The 21,212-nt window shown below is 45.7% G+C and overlaps 1 protein-coding gene across 1 annotated transcript in view; it reads left to right on the top strand.

Moving 5' to 3' along the window:
- Positions 1-1,065: 1,065 nt before the first annotated feature.
- Positions 1,066-21,212, top strand: part of ACTL8 (actin like 8) — an 86,242-nt gene continuing 66,095 nt past the window's right edge. The window contains exon 1 of the mRNA XM_036743728.1: positions 1,066-1,177. Coding sequence (XP_036599623.1) covers positions 1,066-1,177 — 112 coding nt within the window. The remainder of the gene's footprint in view (positions 1,178-21,212) is intronic.

The raw sequence follows: 21,212 nt of genomic DNA on the forward strand, positions 1-21,212 counted from the left end.
CAAAAAGATTGTCCCTGACCTCAGGAAGCTTATAATCTAATAGAGATTGCTTGCTGCTGCTTTGCTCTTTGTTCTTGAAGAGGACCACGACATCAGGGAGGCAATGCTATAACATGCAAGTGAATTGGATTGAAGTGAGGGAGGGCTGTGCAAAGCCACCAGCCTTACTCTCTCCTCCAGAACTATCTGGGTCCAGTGTCCAAGACAACTGGAGATGGCCCAAGATGCAGTGGGGCTCCTTGGCCTTTTCAAGCTAAGGTCCGTAACAGGTCTCAGTTTGACTGAGGCAAAACCTATTAAAATAAGGAGCTAGTAGATGGGGCAGAATTCTGGGTCTTCCTCCTGTTCCCCAATCTCCAAACCAGTGTTCCAGAGTCTCTGAATACATCTCCACCTCGGGCACCAATTCATATTACTTGCCCTGAGAAAACTTGGTGGCACAAACCCTGGGCCCCAGTAACAGTTCTGGTTTTAGCTGAAGAATGAATCCACACTCACTATTTGTTTAAACAAAGGCTGCTCCACTGTGCCTGGGGTCCCCCAGGACCCCAGAGTCCTGAACATACTGGGTTATGTCACGCCCCAGCATATTGCCTCTGGCAGGAGCCTGGGGTCTTTCCCTGGAAGTAGAGAGATCTTCTCAGTTAGAAGAGAGTGGGGCTGGAATGGGAAAGGCTGCTCAGGATTAAGCCTCAGCCTGGGGTCTGGCACCATAGGGGTCACTTCGATGATGCTGACCCATCTCGGGAACCTGCTGTCCAATTCACGGCGACCTGGGGGTTAGCAGAATGTGCCTGGCTTTAGCCACCCTGTAATACAGCATGAATCAGCAGAAGGTACAGTCCTGAGCCAATCAAGCTTTAGCATCACAAAGTAGAGAAAAGTGCTGCAGAATGTTCTAATTATAGCCAGGCTTTTGGAGGTCTCTAATGGGGGCTCTCAGACAGCAAAAAGCTCTTGCACTCATGTCGCAAACAGGCTGGCCGGGGCTGGAGCTACAATTCTTCTGTGCCCCAGGGCGAAGAGAACAAAATAGGAGTGAATGTGTATGTGTGTGAGTGAGTAATGGCATGTGATGGGTGTCGAAGAAGGATTGGGGAAGCTATTGTCTGCATGAGTATAGGGCGATGGGCCACTGACCCAGGGAAGAGTGTGCCTGTGATGGGGCTGCTGGCAGGTAGGTGAAGAGGAAGTAGAATCTCATGTGCAGCAGCTGCCTATTTTACTTGTCATTGTTAGCTTTTGTTAATAATAGCTAGCATGTACTGATAGTGCCTTACAAATATTATCTCATTTGAGCCTCACAGCAACCTTGGGGAGGTAGGAGCTGTTATTATCCCCACTTTTCCAAGGAGGAAACTGAAGCAAGCAGAAGTGAAATTGCCCGGAATCACACAGCCAGGAAGTATCTGGCATCACCTTCATTCCCTTCCCCAGAGAACCATCCCTTTTAACAAAGAATAAGAATGAAACTGAGAAAAGAAAAAAAAAAACTCAGTAAAAATTGACCAGCATGCCTACTAAGTCTAACTATATGTGACATTCAGCACCCATAGACCCCCACTTCTGCAAAGAAGGGAGAACACTGCATTTTATTATTTCTTCTTTGGAAGCAAGCTCAGTTATTATTATCATAATATAATGTTCAATTTTTTGTTCTATTACTTTTATTGTTGTTGTATACATTGTTTTTCTGGTCCTGCTGACTTCACTTTGCATCAGTTCATATAATTTTTCTTGTGCTTCCGTCTTCTTCATATTCACAATTTCTTATAGTACATGTGCCATAATTTCTTTTTGTCATTTCCTCAGTCAACATGGGAATGGGCAGCCACTTATTATAATAATTATGTTTGCTACATAGGTGCTGGGCTTATTTGTTTTAAGGCTGCTAAAGCTCAGAGTGCTCTCAGCACCTGCCAAACATTGGCATGCCATGAGGCAAAGACTTTGTTTCCCAGTCCCCGAAACTTACACAAGATATCCTCTAGATGGGGGTGAGGAGGGTCATGTCTGGAATCAATGTGAGATACAAACACAGAAGAGGAACATTTCTAGGATATTGTCAGGGTGTGTTCTCATGGGATGTGAAGATATGCTATGTCTCTAAACAGAGAGAGGCTGTTGAAAGTATGTTACACATGCTTTTGATGCTTTGTGTACTTCCATAAATTGAGAGAGGAATTCAGAGAAAGGAGAGGATAATACAGAGGCAGGGGAGGGAGAGTGTCCAAGGGGCTTTCAGGAGGAGAGGGCAGCTGAGGCAGGGCTTTAATGAATGAGAACTTTGAGGGAGGGGGAAGAAGGGGGAAGAAGTAGGAGTAAAAAGTGGAGGTGGGGCTGTACAAGGTTGGGATGAGCCCCCTTGTCTGCCTTTCTGGTTTCCTAACTGGTTTCCTCTGATCCCTTTTACATCACCTCTTCACTCCATCCAGACTAAAACCACCCCCGGTATACTTGATAAGAGAACAGGGGCCTGGCTGCCAGCTTACCAGTCCCACCCTGACTTGTGAGGCAAGAGCCTTCCTGTGACAGTGTTGTCTAATCAATCCATCCACATATAAACATATGCATATATGTAGAAAGTGACATTTAAACTGAGTCCTAAAGGAAGCCAGGGATTCTTAGAGGTGGAGGAGATGGGGGAGAGCTTTCTAGGCATGAGGGACAGCTAGGGCAAAAGTACAGAGACCGGAGATGGGGTATCCTGCATGAAGCAGGTAGGGCAGTGTGTCTGTACCGTAGAGTGTACAGAAGGGAGCAGACTATAAGAAGACTGGAAAGAGAAGATGGGGCCAGAGCTTTCAGTGACAAATAGAGGACTTTGAATTTGATTCTAGGGGTGATAGAGAGACACTGGAGTTTACTGAATAGGGAGAGTCACATGGAAAATTACTCAGTGCTTGGAGTCAGGAAGATCTGAGTTCGGTTTCAACTTTTGATACTTACTAGTTGTGTGACCCTAGGAAAATCACTGAACCTCTGCCTCAGTTTCCTCAACTGCAAGATGGGGATAATAACAGCACCTACCTCCCAGGGTTGTTTTGAGACTATTTATAAAGTGTTTAGCAGAGTGTCTGGCTTATGGTATGCACTGTGTAAATGTTTATTCTCTTCTCTACTTCCTTTCCCTTTGGTAGATGTATGGAATAGGGTTTGGGGAAATATAATGGAAAGAGCTATGGATTCAGAGTCAGAGGACCTTCCAAAAAAAAAATCTCAGTTCTGCTATTTCCTGCCTGTGCAATCCCAGGCAGGTCACATCTCCTTTATGGTCCTCAGCTTTCTTATCTTTAGATGAAGGGGTTGGACTAAATGTTCTCTAAGGTCCCTTCTGGCTCAAAATCTAAGATCACTCTGTCAGTTATGGAACATTCCATTCCACACATTTATTAATCACCTACTATCTTTGGAGCATTGTGCTGGGCAAATGGGGTGGTCGATGATTCCTCCTTGATGGTGCTCATACTCTTACAGATAATGATAGCTGATGGTAGAGAAAAGAAGAATGGATCTGGAGTCAAGAGCCCTGGATTATTTTTTCTTCTACTGCTGCCTGTCATAGAATGGCTGGAAGGAACTTTTGAGATCACTGGGTCCAACTCACTCACTTTATGGAAGATTAACCCAGAGAGAAATGACTTGTACAAGCCCACACACCAAGCTGAGGACAGAGGGAGATAATAAGTTAGGCACTTACTAGCTGTGTGGCCCTGGGCAAGTCATGTAATCTCAGTTTCTCCTGTAAAAGGAAGGGGGTTGGTTAGACCTCATGATCTCAAACATCTTTCCCAGCTATGGCATTCTATGTTCTAAGGTCACCAGTGAGCATCACGGTACAACGGAAGGAGTGCTGAACCAAGGTACTATGTGGCAGAAGCAGGATTCACATTGACTTTATCTCCTTGGGCCTCAGTTTACTTATCTGTAAAATAAAGGGCTTAGATCAGATAACCTTTTAGATTCTTGCTGGCTCCCCAAGACCATCGGTGTCAGAACAGTTTCTCCACCCTCCCATCTTGTTTCTAGGAGGGAGGAGGGAAAGTGCTGGTGGGGGTGTGGAAGGAGTGGGGTTTTGAGCTTGTTGTAAATTGTCCATCTTAACACATTGATGATAATGCAAGTAATAAGACAAACCACAAGGCCTCGGGAAATGCATTTCCCGGCAAGGAAATTATTGAATATTTAGAACCAGGAGCAGATCATTTAGAGGGGGAAATGAATTTCTCAGCTTCCTCTGATCGAGATACATCTCTGTTCCTGAACCTTAATTTAGCCTCAGCTTGAAAGCGGTGGGCGATGGGCATCTATGCATTTGTAAAGTTGGCGTTCCTGCCCAATTGGTAGCAATTGCTTCCGAAGCCAAGGTTGCTTATTGAAGTGGGAACGAGTCAGACACCATTAGCTGAATCCAACTCTTACGATGCTCAGGCTCAGCTAAGCAGGGAGGGAAGAAGAGTGGGGGAGGGGGTGGCCCTGGATGATCGGGATCGACAGCTCTCTCACAGAGCAGTAAGATATTATGTCTTTGGGGCAAAAATTGAATCACAGGCTGACTGGGACTGGGGGTTCCTTGAGGTCAGGGACTGTGTCCCCCATAAGATGAGGTTCTTTGAGGGTAGAGACTACGTCCTCTGATAAAACAGGGTAATGCTTGTGCTCCCTTTTCCCCCTCCAGATTTTATCCTTCAATAAGACTGGGGGCTCCCTGTATCTCCCCTTTCTCCATCACACTGAGCCTTCCTTGAGGTCAAGGACTGTCTTTCCAGTAGTTACGGTATTGCCCAAGGATAGAACCTGTGTCTTCTCCATGGGACTGGTGACTCCCTGAGAAAAGGTGCTATCTCCCCCATCAGACAGGAGGCTCCTTGACGTGGGAAGTGTATCTGCCTTATATAGCAGACTCTACTTCCTTCTCCTCCTCACCTCTTCCCCCTGCCCCCATAACTCCTAAATACAAATTTGTGCTCATTCTTCACCCAATTTTGAAGGGATCTTAGAAATGAAACAGCTCAACTCAGAATGACTACTCGTTATCTGTGTGACCAAAGGCAAACCCCAACCTCTCTGTGTCCGAGTTTACTATGAAGAACGATAAAGGGGTTGGACCAGTTGCTCAGTTAGGTTCCTCCCATGATCTAAGTTCTGTATTTATGAAGCTCCTCATTTCACAGGTGAGAAAACTGAGGCTGAAATAGTTTGCCCAGGATCAGAAAGAGAATTCTAAAAATACATTTTTATTAATACTTTCATAGTTATCCCAAGTATCCCTCCCCATCTCCTACCTACTTCCAGAGAGCCATCCCACAAAACAAATTATATTTTATTGAGAGGGAAAAGAAGTCAGTACAGCCAATCTGTCTGAAACATGCAAAGTGTGACGTCTGTGGACTTCCCACCTCCATGAAGGGGTGGGTTCGGAGTGTTTTCTCATATCTACCCACTCAAGTCCCATTTGATTTTTTAAATTGTGCTACATTTACTTTAAATTTTTTAGTGCATGGTTGTTTTTTCCCAGTTCCATTGTTGTAGTTACTATATATATATTGTTTTTTTTGGCTCTGATTACTTCACTTTGCATCAGTTCATATGGATCTTTTGTGTTTCTCTGTATTCATCACAAACATCGTTTCTTATAGCACAGTAATTCACATTCATTTGCCACTATTCGTTTAGACATTCTCCAATAGATGAGTACCTACTTCATTTCCACTTCTCAGCTATCCTAAAAAGTTCTGCTATAAATACTTTGGTTTATGTAAGTACTTTCTCCTTATCAATGACTTGGGGTATGAGCTTAGTAATAGAGTCCCTGATTCAAAGGGTATGGACATTTTAGTCACTTTATTTGCATAATTTCAAACTGCTTTCCAAAATGGTCATATCACTTCACAGTTTCACCAACAATGTATTAGTATGCCTATCATTCCATAACCCTCCAACATGGAATATTGCAATTTCTTGTCATCTTTGCCAATTTGCAGGGTGTGAGATGAAACATCAGGTTTTTTTTTTAAATTTCCCTTGTTATTAGTGATTTAGAGCATTCTTTCATGTGATTGTGAAAACTTTGCAGTTATTCTTTTGAGAAATGCTTGCTCACATCCTTTGATTACTTAATCTATTAGAGAATGGTTATCACAAAGGAATTTAATGGCATCAGCAGGACTTGAATCCACACCTCCTTGTTCAGTCTAAAATACCATTCTCTCTAGAACTAAAAGAAGGGCATAGTTGCTGAAAGGGTTGGGGGTAGGGCGCCCTAATGAGAACTTCAGCAAAAGCTGAATGTCTGGAGGCCTAAAAGACAGAAACATTGAAATGTAAAAGGAAAGGTCTTCAGACATTTCCACTCTAGAAAGGTTCTGAGGCTTGGAAGAGGCAAGAGAGAAAATGTACTTAGTTCTACAGTCATACCACTGTCCCTAGACAAGCATGGATATAACATCCCCAAGGTAGTTTGGGAGGTGAAATTGGACTGATTAGAACTAGAACGAGGTGGAGGGAAGGGATTTTTATGTTAAAAAGTATTGTAGAGCAGGAGAGGCCAGGTCTGTCCCATTTCTTGCCTGGGGGTGACAACCTCAGAGTTGAGGCTTTGAGGGAATAAACGGCTTTGTGGATCCTAACCTAAGAGTTGCTGTACTAGCTAGAAGAACATTGTAGCATGGTAGATGAAGGGAAGAGCGCTGTAACACTCCAGCTGAAGAGAGGACAGTACCACCCAGCCAAGCCAGGGACTAAAAGTAGAAAGGAACTGCAGCTCATCCTCAAAGAGTGAGCCCAGGGAGTCCAGCTGGTCAACCCATGAAGTATAGGATACAGTAACTCGAGAAGGACCCAGCCCAGCACTGTTTGGTAGTAGCTTCCTAGTGTCAGCAACTTGGCTGATATAGGCAAGCCTAATGAGGAGTGTGTAGAGCCTTGAGTGACCTAACTGACCCAGCTCAGCAATGGATCCACCTGTCCAGCTAAGTCACCCCACTCTACCAGAAGCAACCTCAGCTGAGCCTTTTGTTCAAGAGAACCACACTGGTGTGGGCTTCAAGAGTTAGCATTAGGAGGACAGTCACTCATAGGGTTACTTCTCAGACCCTGAAAGTAGTATTAGTCACCTCTCTCAGAGCCAAGCCTGCTACAGTATGTGTGGATAGGGAGAGGAATGCCACAGCCAATATATTGCTATTCCCAGAACTCATTGGAAAATGGATTTAGAAGTCATAAAAGATGTGTGGATTTAACCCTTTAAAGACGGCTTTGTGGATTACGAAAGACTTTGGGACTAGGATATAAGAGGCAAGAGTTCCAGTCCTGGTTGCAACCAATCATCTGTTTGACCTTGGAAAAATCCTTCTTCTCTGGGCTCAGTTCTTCATCTGTAAAGTAAGGGAGTTGCATCATATGATCAGTAAGGTCTTCCCAGCTCTGACATTCTGTGTTCTAAGGGCCCTCCCAGTTCTGACATTCTGTGTTCTAAGGGCCCTCCCAGTTCTGACATTCTGTGTTCTAAGGGCCCTCCCAGCTCCGACATCCTGTGTTCTAAGGTCCCTCCCAGCTCTGATGTCCTGTGTTCTAAGGGCCTTCCCAACTCTGCCATTCTGGGTTCTAAGGTCCTTCCCAACTCTGACATTCCCTGTTCTAAGGTTCCTCCCAGCTCTGACATTCTCTGTTCTAAGGGCCCTCCCAGCTCTGACATCCTGTGTTCTAAGGGCCCTCCCAGTTCTGACAATCTAAGGTTCTATGAGTCTTTTCCTCCCTTCCCTTCTTTTCCAGGCTGATGGTACAGGTCTAGAAAGCCTAAGTCTGTAATGCTGAGCTCACCTATTAGCCAGGCAGTCTCTTCCCCACCCCCCTCCAAGTCCCTTTCCTCTTGGGAAGCTGCAGCCTCCAGCCTTGGGTCTAAATCCATGAATGGATTTCCACCTGGTGCCAAGATTCTCCTTTTCCCAACTTAAAACATCATTGGGAATGCAAAAGGGATAAAACCTATGCTCTTTGACTGGGGCAAGAGGAAGAAAGAGACAGAAAAAGGTTTCCTCATTGCTTTGCTCCTCTGTCTCCCACAAGTTGCCCTGGAGTTGGGGAGCTCAAAGACCTGAGCACAGGATGGGTGCCCAACTCTCCCTGCCTTGCCTTGAACTCACCTATTCTAATACTGTGATTTATGGCTCCCAATCTCCTCTAATCCTCTCCCTTTGCAGCTTGCTGGTGAGAATGAGCCCCTGATCCTAACGCATAGCCAAAGCAGAGTGAGTGGCCTGGAAAGCAGATCAGAGAAGGGAATGTCTGATACATACATGAGCAGCAGGCCTCGGCCCCTGCAGGACTGAGACAGCCACTTAGGCTGCAGTCAATTTTAGATCTGCTTGAGATTCAGAGACTTTGGCCTAGGGCTCTCCTGATCCCTTCCTCATCCTCCTTCCCTCCCCTCAGCCCTGCTACCCCCCAAAAGAAACAGAACAAAAATCCAAAGAATTTCTTTTAACACAGAAAATAAGGAACGATCAGTTTCCTAGGTGAACAATCACTGATGAACCAACATAAGTAACATATAGAATCATACAATATCAGATCTGGAATGGACCCTAGAACACAGGATGTCAGATCTAAGAGGGACCCTAGAATTCAGAAACCTGGAGCTGGAAGGGACCTGAGAACACAGAATGTCAGAGATGGGAGGAACCTTAGAACATGAAATGTCAGAGCTGGGAGGGCCCTTAGAACAGAGAATGCCAGAGCTGGGAGGACCCTTAGAACACAGGATGTCAGAGCTGGGAGGGCCCTTAGACCAGAGAATGTCAGAGCTGGGAGGTACCTTAGAACACAGAATGTCAGAGCTGGGAGGGGCCTTAGAACACAGGAAGGCAGAGCTGGGAGGGCCCTTAGAACAGAGAATGTCAGATCTGGGAGGGCCCTTGGAACAGAGAATGTCAGAGTTGGGAGGTACCTTGGAATAGAGAATGTCAGAGCTGGGAGGTACCTTAGAACAGAGAATATCAGAGCTGGGAGGGCCCTTAGAACAGAGAATGCCAGAGCTGGGAGGTACCTTAGAATACAGAATGTCAGAGCTGGGAGGGGCCTTAGAAGAGAGAATATCAGAGCTGGGAGGGGCCTTAGAACACAGCATGGCAGAGCTGGGAGGGCCCTTAGAATGTAAAATGCTAGAGCTGGCAGGGGAGAGGGAGACTTTATAACATATAAGGTTAGAACATCAATCTGAAAGGGATTTAAGGACAGAGAATATTAAAGACCAAAGACACTTTAGAGCTCCAATCCTCTCATTTTACTGATTGAAAAAAAAGCAGTAGAAAAGGGAAATGTCTGGGATTGCACAGAGGATTAATCAGATGAACCAATTTCCCTACTGCCCATATAGCCAACTCTTAGTTATCCACAGGAATGGAAGCAGTAATGAACGGCGAGACATGTAGTGTAATGGAAAGCGTATTGGACTAAATCAGAAAAGACTTTGGTTCTTATCCTATGTCTGGCGCTTTTTGTTTTTGTAACCCATGCCTCTTTGGGCCTCACTGTATTCATCTGTAAAATGGGGCTAAGAAGGGTTAATACCTCCCTCTCAGGGTTTTTGTGAGGCTCAAATGAGAGTAACGTAGGCAACAAGCTTCATTAACTTTAAAGCGTTACATAAATGTCAACTTTTTAAAAAATAAAAGTGCCTAAGGGACTAATCGTGCAAACGTCATCTTAACTGGCATTATCTTTTTTATTCCCAGCATCCAGAATTTTAATTTGTAGTCCTTGTGCCCAGAGAATGAAGAGAGATTGCCCACCGTGTGGTTCATTGGATAGCAGTACACCAGGCTCCTCCAGTCCCTCAGTTGATCGTTCAATAAATATTTACAGCATTAAGCTCTCACTGTGTGTTAGGCACTGTGCTCAGGATTAGGGTTATGAATACATGCAAAAAGAAACACACTTTCCTGCCCTCAAAAAGCTTCCATCCTAATGGGGGAAGACAAATTGAAAAACATGGTGGGAGGGGGCGGGGTTGGAGCATGACGGTGAAGTTTGGAGAGTCAGAAGCAGGGGTGGGAGAGGAATAAAGGTTGGCTGGCCTGGGCCCATTTTCAAGATGGAGATTCTGGGGTACACTAATCAATGGGAGAATGGGGCTGAAAGGGAGGGAGGAATTTCCAGGATAAGAGGGTGACCGGCAGTATGATGACCAATGCTAGGTACTCTCCCCTTCTCTTTTCCCAGTGGCCCCCATTTGTGACAAGACAGCTCTGCAGTGGCTTGGGGATTTTGTGAGGAATGAATGAATGAAGGGCTTTTTAAAGCAATTGCTACATACAAAGCACTCTGGTAAGTGGTAGGGATACAAATCCAAGTAGATAAGACAGTCAATGCCACCCTAACCACTCTACTGGGGTGAGGGTGGGGGGAGAAGACAAGACATAAAGGGGAGGGTACAGAATGTGCGGGCGGGCTTTGGAAATGGTTTTGAAGTGATGAGGAGGCTAAGATTGGTCAGGAGAAAACTCACTGTTCAGAACCCAGGACCCTGGGACAGATGGGGCGAAGAGAATGGCCAGAGGTCATGCAGCATGGTTGAGAAATAGACAAGAAGGGACCTGGGAGGCCTTGTGCCAGACCAAGGATAAGAGGGTTGGGAGTCTGGAACTCTAGGTTCTAGATCACAATCAGGCATATACTGGCTGCTATGCTAGGACCAACCCCTCCTACCCCTCCTCTGGCTCAGGGTAGACAAAGCTACACTACGACAGTCATTGCGCAAGGCACGACAATCTGTATGGCTTCTCCAAAAATCCTCATGATTCTGAGTCATAGAATCTGCCTAGACAGAAGTCCCCTTCCTTGGCCACCATTCCTCTGCCCTTCCATACCTATTTATATGGGGGCAGGGACCTGAAGGGTGGTCAGAGAGAGGAGTTGCATCCATATCTATCTCTTCCATAGCCTTCCATCGTGCCCTCAGGAATCCTGGTTCTGTTAGTAAAAACTGCCCTTAACACAGAACGTCCCAAAAGTCTTGATGCTGGTTTAAGCTTTCATAGCTATTAAGGCTTAGAACGGAAATGAGAGTTTTAGGACACCCAGTATTAACCTCATGCCCTGCTGCCAGAAATGACTTTGTATGTGTTTTATATTTATTTGTACGGGTTTATGTGGTTCCCTGCACCCCCATAATCCTCTGCCCTGAAGGAAAGTTCCTTGAGGGCAAGGATGATTTCATTTTTGTCTTTCTATCTCCAGCCCCTGACATAGGAACTTAGTAAATATTTGTTGGGTTGAATTGACTTGAGGAATTAAAGGTATTTCATCATTTTGGACCTCAATTTCTTCAACTGTAGGATGAGAGACTTATACTAGGCTGTCTCAGGCTGACATCCTGTGTTCTAAGGGCCCTCCCAGCTCCTCTGACATTCTCTGTTCTAAGGGCCCTCCCAGCTCTGACATCCTGTGTTCTAAGGGCCCTCCCAGCTTCTCTGACATTCTCTGTTCTAAGGGCCCTCCCAGACCTGGCATCCTGTGTTCTAAGGGCCCTCCCAGCTCTGACATTCTGCCTTCTAAGGGCCCTCCCAGCTCTGACATTCTCTTCTCTAAGGGCATTCCCAGCTCTGACATTTTGTATTCTTTTTTTAATTAATTTATTTTAAATTTAAACACAAAAATTTAAATGAAAAAGAAAAAGAAGCATATTATAAACTTAAATATTAAAATCTAAATACAAAATAAGAAAAAAAAAGCATTACCATGTGAACAGCAGAATGTAAGAAAGGATTAAAAATACGCAGCAATAAATTTCCATTTCAAGAAACCCTATATAATAAATACATTTCATGTTCTAAGGCCCTCCCAGCCCTGACATTCTCTGTTCTAAGGCCCCTCCCACCCCTGACATTCTGGATTCTAAGGGCCCTCCCAGTTCTGACACTTTGAGTTCTAAGGGCCCTTCCAGCTCTGACATTCTATGGTCTATGATTCTAAAGGCTGCAGTTAGAATAGAGAAATTTCTTTGGGATTAGGAGGAATAAAATAACTGATTTGATTTGATTTCTTTTGTTCAGCTTCTCTTAAAAGGCCACTCTGACTTTAAGGCTAGGGTGGTGAGCTTGGGGAAGGGGGAATGGAGAGAAGTCAGTGAATGAGGTAGATAACATTGCTTTGAGGCCCTTCAGAGAGGGCCCTATGGGCAATGGGAATGCTTTGGTGACAACAGAGAGAGTGAGAGGCACAATGGGGAAGGAGATGAAGGCTAGCTGGAGGAACCCTGGCTATGGGGTATTAATTCTGGAAGACTACAGAATTCCCTATGAATACCAAGAGAAAGCATTATCATGATTAATGTTATTTCAAAGACATATTTTTTTCTTTCAGAATTGTGTGTGTTGTTGTTCTAAGTGCTATCTCCTGATTCCAAATGTCCTTCCCTCTGGAATAATTTGAACAAGGTTATTGCTTGCCAAGCGGGCCTCTTCTCCTCTGATCTTGAATCTGACAGTCCTGAGGAGCTGAAGGGTTGTTATCAGCAGGAGGCCGGATGATGAAGGAGCTGAAACTGAGGCCCCGAGCGGCGTTGACTAGGCGCTGACGTCTTCAGATGCCTAGCTGATGGCGGCCCACTTCCCAATTCTGCTTGAATGGATGGACATCCAGGCCTGAGCCCCAGCCCAGAGCGAGGGAAGGGCCGACAGCCAGCATCCCTGGAACTAGACCCCACTCTCTAAGGAAAAGCTGTTAGCACAGTCTTACCAGGCACAGGGGCAGGGAGGAAAAACCAGCTGCATGATGACTGAAAGGTCCCAGCAAGCCAAAAGGGGTCTAAGGATACCGAAAGTACTTTATAAGAGGTATTTTTTACTTATGACGGTCTATGTTGTAAAAATTTTTAAAACAATAGTAATAATCTAAGAACTTCCTTAAAACACAGAAAACAACTAACCTACTTGCTGAGGTGAATAATCATTTCTCTAGGTGAACTGCTAATTACTAATATACTAATGCTATTAAAACGTACAATCACACAATGTCAGAATTGGAAGGGACCTAGAACAGAGTGTTAGAGCAGCCATAGAACACAGGATGTCAGAGCTGGGAGAGGCCTTAGAACACAGGATGTCAGTGCTGGGAGAGGCCTTAGAACACAGGATATCAGAGCTGGGAGGGGCCTTAGAACACAGGATGTCAGAGCTTAGAGGGCCTTTAGAACACAGGATATCAGAGCTGGGAGGGGCCTTAGAACACAGGATGTCAGAGCCAAGAGAGCCCTTAGAACACAGGATATCAGAGCTGGGAGGGGCCTTAGAACACAGGATGTCAGAGCTTAGAGGGCCCTTAGAACACAGGATATCAGAGCTGGGAGGGGCCTTAGAACACAGGATGTCAGAGCTGGGGTGGCCTTTAGAACACAGGATGTCAGAGGTGGGAGAGGAGATCTTAGGAGCCGTCTAGTTTTCCAGTTACTTCCTTCTCGGAGGTCTTTCTCACTAGTCATTTGCATGGGGTCACATCGTCAGTTATAGGTAAGAGCTTGCCCAGGAGCCCAGGTCTCTAGAGTTTCTCTTTGCCCTTTCCCTGACTCTTACTAAGCTAGGCGGTCTAGGGGGTAGCAAGCTGGGCCTGGAGTCAGGAAGACCTGGGTTTTACTCTTGCTAGCTTTGTGACCCTGGGCAGCCTCTGTCTGCCTCTGTTTTGTCAGCTGTAAAATGGGGATAATAATGGTGCTTCCCTCCCAGGGCTGTTGTGAGGATCCAATGAGATTGTACTTGTAAATCACTTAGTGAAGCACTTGGCACATAGTAGGTGCTTAATCAATGCTAGTTCCTGTCCTCCTCCTCCCTTCCCCAATCTCCGACACAGTGCTTTTTCTACCTTCAGATAACAGAGATCAGATTACTTAAAAAAGCCATCTATCCATCCCTCCTATTCTGCTATGAAGGAAAATGCTTTGGGGAAACCTAATTACTTTGGACTCACATATGTAAAGGGATCAGTGTGTATAGAAGTGGATTAGATTGGTTCTTCGTGACCCCTAAAGGCAGTAGTAGAAGAAGTGGAGGGGAAGTTAGAGAGAAGCAGATTGATTTAGGAACATAGAACCCTAGTCAACAAGCATTTATTAAGCACCTACTTACTATATGCCTGGCACTGTGCTAAATACTAGGTGTACAAGAAAGGCAAAAGACAGTCCTTGGCTCCAAGGAGCTCACAGTTTAACCACGGGAGCACAGACCTAGATGTGGAAGGCACTCAGGGGCCATGTTGGCCAACTCCCTCATTTGACGGATGAGCAAACTGGGACCCTCAGGGGAGGGATTTGAAGCCAGGGCCTCAATTCTAGAGCTCGCCTTCTTTCCACTCTTCAGCACAAGGAAGAATTTACTAACATTCAAGGACAATGGAATGAGCTGCCTTTTAGGCAGTGAGCTCCCCTTCCCTGGAGGTATTTAAGTAGAAGTTGTTCTAGATGATCCCTGAGCTCCTCCTCCAACTTTGAGATGTTCTGACTATATGAGATAGAGCACAGCCAAATGTATCCCAGGTTAGGATCAGGGAATCTCGAGGTGGAAGGTGCCATCACAGTTGGGGAAACTGAGACCCAGAGAGAAGTGACTTGCCCAAGGCTACACAGTTGGTTAATGCTGGAGCTGGAATTCAAGCCTAAGTCCTCTGACCAAATCTAGGTGTCCTTGTACTGCTCTCTGCTGACCAATCCTTCTCTTTGCCTGAATCATTTTTCCTCAGTGCCTACTTGAGAGGCTAGTGGGGGAACAGTAGAGGAGGAGGAAGAGGAGAAAGAGGAAGAGGAGGAGGACAAGGAGGAATAGAAGAAGGAAGGAGAAGAGGAGGAGAAGGAGGAGGAGTTTCCCTAGTTGATTTTCCCTAGAGCATTATTAGTTATTCCAAGGTCCAGTAATCCTGCAGGTAGTCCTTGGGTTGGTCCCTTTATAGAGCAAGGAAAAGTCCAATTTGCTCCGGATGTCTTCTTCCCAACTCTCCTCAGCATCAAGCCTTCAAGGTGGCCTTGGGTTCTGGGCGTCGTTCCCAGCCCCCTGATGGTCCCCTCTCCTGGAACCTTGCCAGGCTGAGCCCCAGGCTTCCCTATGCTCCCCAGTAAGTCAAACGGCAATGATTAGTCAAATAAAATTTCCATCTGTTGTGGAATTTACGAGAGTTATTACCAGCCATAAAAACCAATCCGAGGGAAAGGATAGATCTGAGGGGGTAAGTGCCTCTAATTATGAGCAAGAGTGACTTTTAAATAAGGTTACAGAAAGCCTTATTCGCTTAAACAATCCACCCATTCTCTGTCCCCAGTACCCTGCCTGGAGAGGAAAGAAAGCAATCTAAAGGCAGCAGAAAGAAGCACACTGCCCCCTCCAACTTTACAGCATCAATTTCTTTAAAAAAAATTAAACTAGTTTTTTTTTTCTCTCCTTCCCATCCTCTTGCCTTGCACTGGGGTGGGGAAAGGGGAAGCAAAACCCTTGTGATAAATATGCGTAATCAAGCACAACAAATTTCCACATTGGCCACGTCAAGAAAAAGTTGTCTCATTTCGCATCTTGCATTTTATTTCTTTGTCAGGAAACCCTCTGACATCACAGCTGGTCACTGCATTGATGAGTCACTGAGTCTTTCAAAGTTCTTTGTCTTTATGCGATTATTGTATAAGTCAGCCTCCTGGTCCTGCTTCCTCTGCTCTGCATCACTTCATCCAAGTCTTCCTGGATTACTCCAAGACCATCCCCTTCATTATTTCTTACACCACAACACTTTTCCATCACATTCACATACCGTAATTTGTTCAGCCTTTCCTCAACTGAAGGGCACTCAGATTTCATTTTTTTTTTCCAACACAAAAAAGAGCCTCTGCTAATGTTTTTGGACATGTGTCTTGTCCTCTTTCGTTGATCTCTTTGGGGCATGGGCATAGTATATTGCTGGGTCAAAGGCTATGCGTTATTTATAACCTTGTGGGCATCCTACCAAAATGGTTTCCACAATGGCCCAGGATCTTTTTCCATTTTTAGACCTTCTTGGAAAAAGTATGAGAAGAGTACAGAGCCCTGGGTCCAGCTCCGCCACTTATTGGATGTGTGACCCTGGGCAGGCCATTTGGTCCCTTTAGGGCTCAGTTTCTTCCTTTGTGAAATGGGGGACTTCACTAAATGATTTTTAAGATCCTGTTTATTCCTGATATTTTCTGTTCAAAAGCCAACTGGGAAGGGATGAGAAAGCTCCACATTACATTGGCTCTCATACCCAAGTCTGTGAAGTCTTAGGGAAATCATGGAAAGTCAGAAGTGGGTGGGTCCTTAGAACCCAGGATGTCAGAGCTGGGAGGGACCTTAGAGCACAGGATGTCAGAACTGGGAGGGTCCTTAGAACACAGAATGTCAGAATTAAGGGGAGGCTTAGAACACGGAATGTTAGAGCTGGGAGGAAAATTGGTTCACACATAGAAAAATGACAAAGCTAGTTCTTTGTGAAATGAATGACTTTCCAACCTCCTGTGCACATGCTGACACCCCACCCGTTTGCACTCGGATACCCTGCTTTTGGCTCATGCCTCTTCTCAACTTTGTCCCATGTAGTTTTCTATACACCCATTTTTGTGGTGGTAGATTAAAAATTCTGGGTGGTGAGAGGCTACAAAACAACAAACAGAATCTTGATTACAGCTGGGGTTAGACCCCTTTAAGAACCCTCCCACCCACCCCACCTCCTCAGAGTTTAAAAGGAATCACCTGGAGAGGGCAGTCAGAAGGTCAGCTTTTGCTGCTAGGTCGAGTTTGGCCTTCACTTTGTCTGGGGTAAGTGCTTTTCCTGGGATTCTCTGGCTTCCACCCACTTGATGAATAGAAGGGGCAAACCTTGGGGCCATTGTGATTTCCTCAACAGCGTGCTTGCTGTATTACCCTGTATGAGAGCCTATCCCGGGCTCCCTCTCTCTTCCCCCACAGCTGCATTTCATGTTCCCAAGAGCGCAAATCTAGGTTGGGGAAGCTGTTCTCTTGTGGAACCAGGGCTGGGGGTATGCATTTGTGACCCATTAGCCTTAGGTCCTTCCTCCCTCATCTCCCCACCCTCCCTCCTATACTTTGGAGTGGACCCTAAAATCATGTGAAATGAGCGTTGGACTGGATGTTGTGTGTTGGGTACTGAAAATGCTAGGCGACCTTGGGCAAATCAGTGCCCTGCTCTTGGTTTCATTTTCTTCTTTTGTGAAATTAGACTGGTGTACTGCATGGTTTCCCAGCTTGGCTCCCTTTTGTGTTTATTCTCTCTCTGTCTCTCTCTCTGTGTGTCTCTCTCTCTGTGTGTCTCTCTCTCTGTGTGTCTCTCTCTCTGTGTGTCTCTCTCTCTCTGTGTCTCTCTCTCTCTGTGTCTCTCTCTCTCTGTGTCTCTCTCTCTGTGTCTCTCTCTCTGTGTCTCTCTCTCTCTGTGTCTCTCTCTCTCTGTGTCTCTCTCTCTCTGTGTCTCTCTCTCTCTGTGTCTCTCTCTCTCTGTGTCTCTCTCTCTGTGTCTCTCTCTCTCTGTTGTCTCTCTCTCTCTGTGTCTCTCTCTCTCTGTGTCTCTCTCTCTGTGTCTCTCTCTCTCTGTGTGTCTCTCTCTCTCTCTGTGTCTCTCTCTCTCTCTCTCTGTGTGTCTCTCTCTCTCTGTCTCTCTCTCTGTGTCTCTCTCTCTCTCTCTCTGTGTCTCTCTCTCTGTGTCTCTCTCTCTGTCTCTGTCTCTCTCTCTCCCTCTCTGCCCTCCCCCCCAGTAGTCAGGGATTTCCTTTTCTTTGTTTCCCAAGAAATAAGTGCCACAGCTGGCCAATATTAAGTGCTTAATAAATGTCTGTTGATAGTTGACCGATTCTAAGGTTCCTATCTCTGTCTTCTGGTGACTGGGATATTCTGGAAGTAGGTATGGGGTGCTCGGCTGGTGAGCCTGTTAATTGAAGCTCTGGGTTGAGTTCAGCTTGGCTCCAGGACTTACTCCAGGCCCCTTGGTCCTCATCCTTCCTCCCACCCTTACCTGGCCTTCAGCATGTGCCAGTTCTTGCCAGGGCCGTTTCTGTATGTGGCTGCCGAGGCGGCAGAGGGATTGGCTGGCCTGGATGTAAGGTGGGGGGGGGGGGAAGGGCTTCCTTCATTACCAAGGACCTGTGTGTAAATGATATTTTCCTCTCAGAGGGTTCAAGGAGCTAGTATCCTTCACTTGCTCTGATAGCTGCCTGAAAACCTAACGGAGCTTGAAGTTGGAGGGAGAACAGCCCTGAGAGCTGAGCCTGGGTGAACATTAGGCTCTGTGTGTCTCCTCAGCCTCCTGGGTGTCTAGGGAGCTAGCTGGCTTCTGGGCTGTGACCTGTTTCAGCGAATGCTCCCTTTCTGTGGTCTGGGGTGGTGGGCAGGTGATGGATGCAGCTGTCTTGACAGATTGTAGGTTGAATTTGGCTTCGGGGTGCCATTTTCTGTGCCCTTCTTTCCAGCTGAGATTGAACATTCCTCCCCTCAACTTTCCTAGTTACTCAGAGATCTGAGTTCACTGCTGAAAGGGCTCTGGAACTCACTTGCAATGAGACATTCGGAGCTGGGAGAGGGGTGGGGGAGCTCTTAGAACCCAGAATGCCTGAGGATGGGATTGGGATCCTCAGAACCTAGATTGTTTGAGCTTGGGACAGGGAGAAGGTGGCTTTTAGGTCCCAGGAAGCTTGAGCTTTAGGGTTCCTTAAAATAGAGCTCATTGGGACCTCTCAATTAAACATGGTCATGACTAGGTTTGTGTATGTGGATATGGCTTCAGGGAATAGTATAATGGAAAGATGATGATTTCACGTCAGGGGAGACATAGGTTCAAATCTTTCCTCCAAAATTAGCTTGTGACCATGGTCAAGTGACTTTACCTTTCCTGGTCTCAGTTTCCTTATCTGTAAATTGGGAGTAATAATTGTGGGTGCTTTGCCAAACTTAAAAGTGATCTATAAGTATCTATTAGTAATTTTACGATGATGACAATGATGAGGAAATGGAAGTAGAGCCAATTTAGATCGTCCTTTAATCATGCAATGGGAGAAAGATGTCGGCTTTTTCTTGGCTGTCAGATGATGTCTATTAGGGCAGGCTTAACTTTGCATATAGCTTTGCTGTCTCTCATGATATACATACTATTGCCCAAGTGGTAGGTGGTATTGTCCACACTTTACCAGGTGAGGCAAGTAAGACCCAAAGAAGGGACATGACACATGCTGGTTGTTAGCAATTTGGCGGTTATATTGTGATTAGAACTTGAGTCTCCTGATGCTAGAGCCTATACTGAGCTGTTAAACTACCTTGGTAGTCGGGAAAAGGGCAGGTGAAGAGAGAGCCAGATGGAGCACTGAGGCTGACGTATTCTGGAAGAGGTTTTGTTAAGTGACTTTGGGGATAGTTACCCCTGTTAGTGGGAGGAGCCTACCTGGTTGAGGGAATAGCCTGGCTTCTCTTCTATACTTCTCCCCCCGCCCCCTTCCCACCTCTCATCTAAAGAAACAATAGTGGTAGGAACAAGGAAGAGAATTGGATCTGGTAACTACTGGCTGGTGAGCTTGACTTCGATTCTGTACCAAATTCTGGGATATATATTATTAAAGGATGGTTAATGAACATCTAGAAAGGAAAGTAATGACTACAATGAGCCACTGTGGCTTCATCTAGAAAAGTCACAGCAGATTACTCTTAATTTCCTTTTAGACAAGGTTCTGAGGCTGGTGGATCTGAGGGATGCTATAGGTAGAGTTCACCTAGATTTTTTAGCAAAGGCTGTTCTGCAGTTCTTAGGCAAAGACAAATGCATGGGCTGTAGCTGGACCCAAAGAGTAGTAAGAATTGGTTTGATGTCAGTGTGGCAGGAGGTCTCCGGTGGAGTGCCCCAGGGATCTATGCTTGGTTCAGTAAGGGTTAGCATTTTATTAAATTTGCATATGACAAAAAAAGGAGAGGTTTTCTACCCATGTGGTAAAAGACAAAGATGAGATCCAAAGAGTTCTTTCTTTACAGCCTAGACTATGGTAATTTAAAATTTAACAGGTTGTGGTATAAAGTCTCAGGCATGGGTTCGGAAGATCAGCTTCACAAATATAGAATGGGGGGAAGCATGGCTAGACAGTAGTTTTGTCTGGAATAGGATTTTTTTAAAATAGCAGTCTGCAAACTAATGAGTCATCAGTGGGATATAGCAGGCGAGGCATCCAGCCCAGTCTGGTGTCCAGAGACTGGAGAGCTGATCTAGCCTTGCGTCCACTGCCTTTGTCGGACCCATTGGGAGCATGGAGGGGCATTTGTGGACCAGGTCCATTTGCTCAAGCAATCCAGTCTGAAGTCAATTAACTAAGCCTTGAAGGTGGGGCTGTCCATGGGGTTAATGTGTGTGTGTGTGTGTGTGTGTGTGTGTGTGAGAGAGAGAGAGAGATCCAGCCCATGCCACTCTAACCCCCTACCCCTGTTGGGCACTGTTGTGAAGGTAGAAGGTGAAGAGGGGAAGTCTAGCCCTAGGTCTTGTGGTACAAAAGACTATTCCCATGAACCTTTGGGAGGAAGTGTGGTGATGGTGGAGGCAGTGGAACAAGGTGGACCCCAGGGTGGAATACAATCATGGTGGGTGGGGTGGGGAGTGATGCTACCTAAGGCTGCCAGAAGACCAGGAGGAGACAGCAGGGTGAATGGATTGAATGCTGGTTTTGGAGTCAGGAAGACTTGCATTCAAATCCTGCCTCAGATACTTGTGAGCTACTGTTATGGTAATTTTTTTTTTTTACTGTTTTCTCTTTTGGAATACTGAGGTAATCAAGGACCTTTGATGAATCTTGCTTTTCAAATGTAATGGCAAGCAAAATAGACTTTTTGTTGTCTGTTTTGGAGTGCTTCTCAGCACTAAGGAATCTTTGAATCGGGAGTCTTCGATGACCTGCTTGTGTCAAGGGAAGGCCTAGTCATGGGGGTTTCAGTTGCATGGTTGCGACGCCCTTTGACCCTGAAGTATATAAACTCAGAGGCTGATGTTTTGCCTTTGGGGGCACACTAATTGAAAGAGTGTTGGTGATGATACTCTGGGTGGCCAGTGAAGAAGCGGGGTGGGGGGCACCCCCAGCTTTGAAAACCCAGATGTTTGTACTTCTCTCTCTGGTAACTGTTGGTGTATTGCTTGGACAGACAGCTAGAAGCCTGTCTGCTGATTCATATTTATTTGCTCTCTTTATATGA

Source organism: Trichosurus vulpecula, chromosome 2, assembly GCF_011100635.1.
Source record: "Trichosurus vulpecula isolate mTriVul1 chromosome 2, mTriVul1.pri, whole genome shotgun sequence".
NCBI classification, from domain to species: Eukaryota; Metazoa; Chordata; class Mammalia; order Diprotodontia; family Phalangeridae; genus Trichosurus; species Trichosurus vulpecula.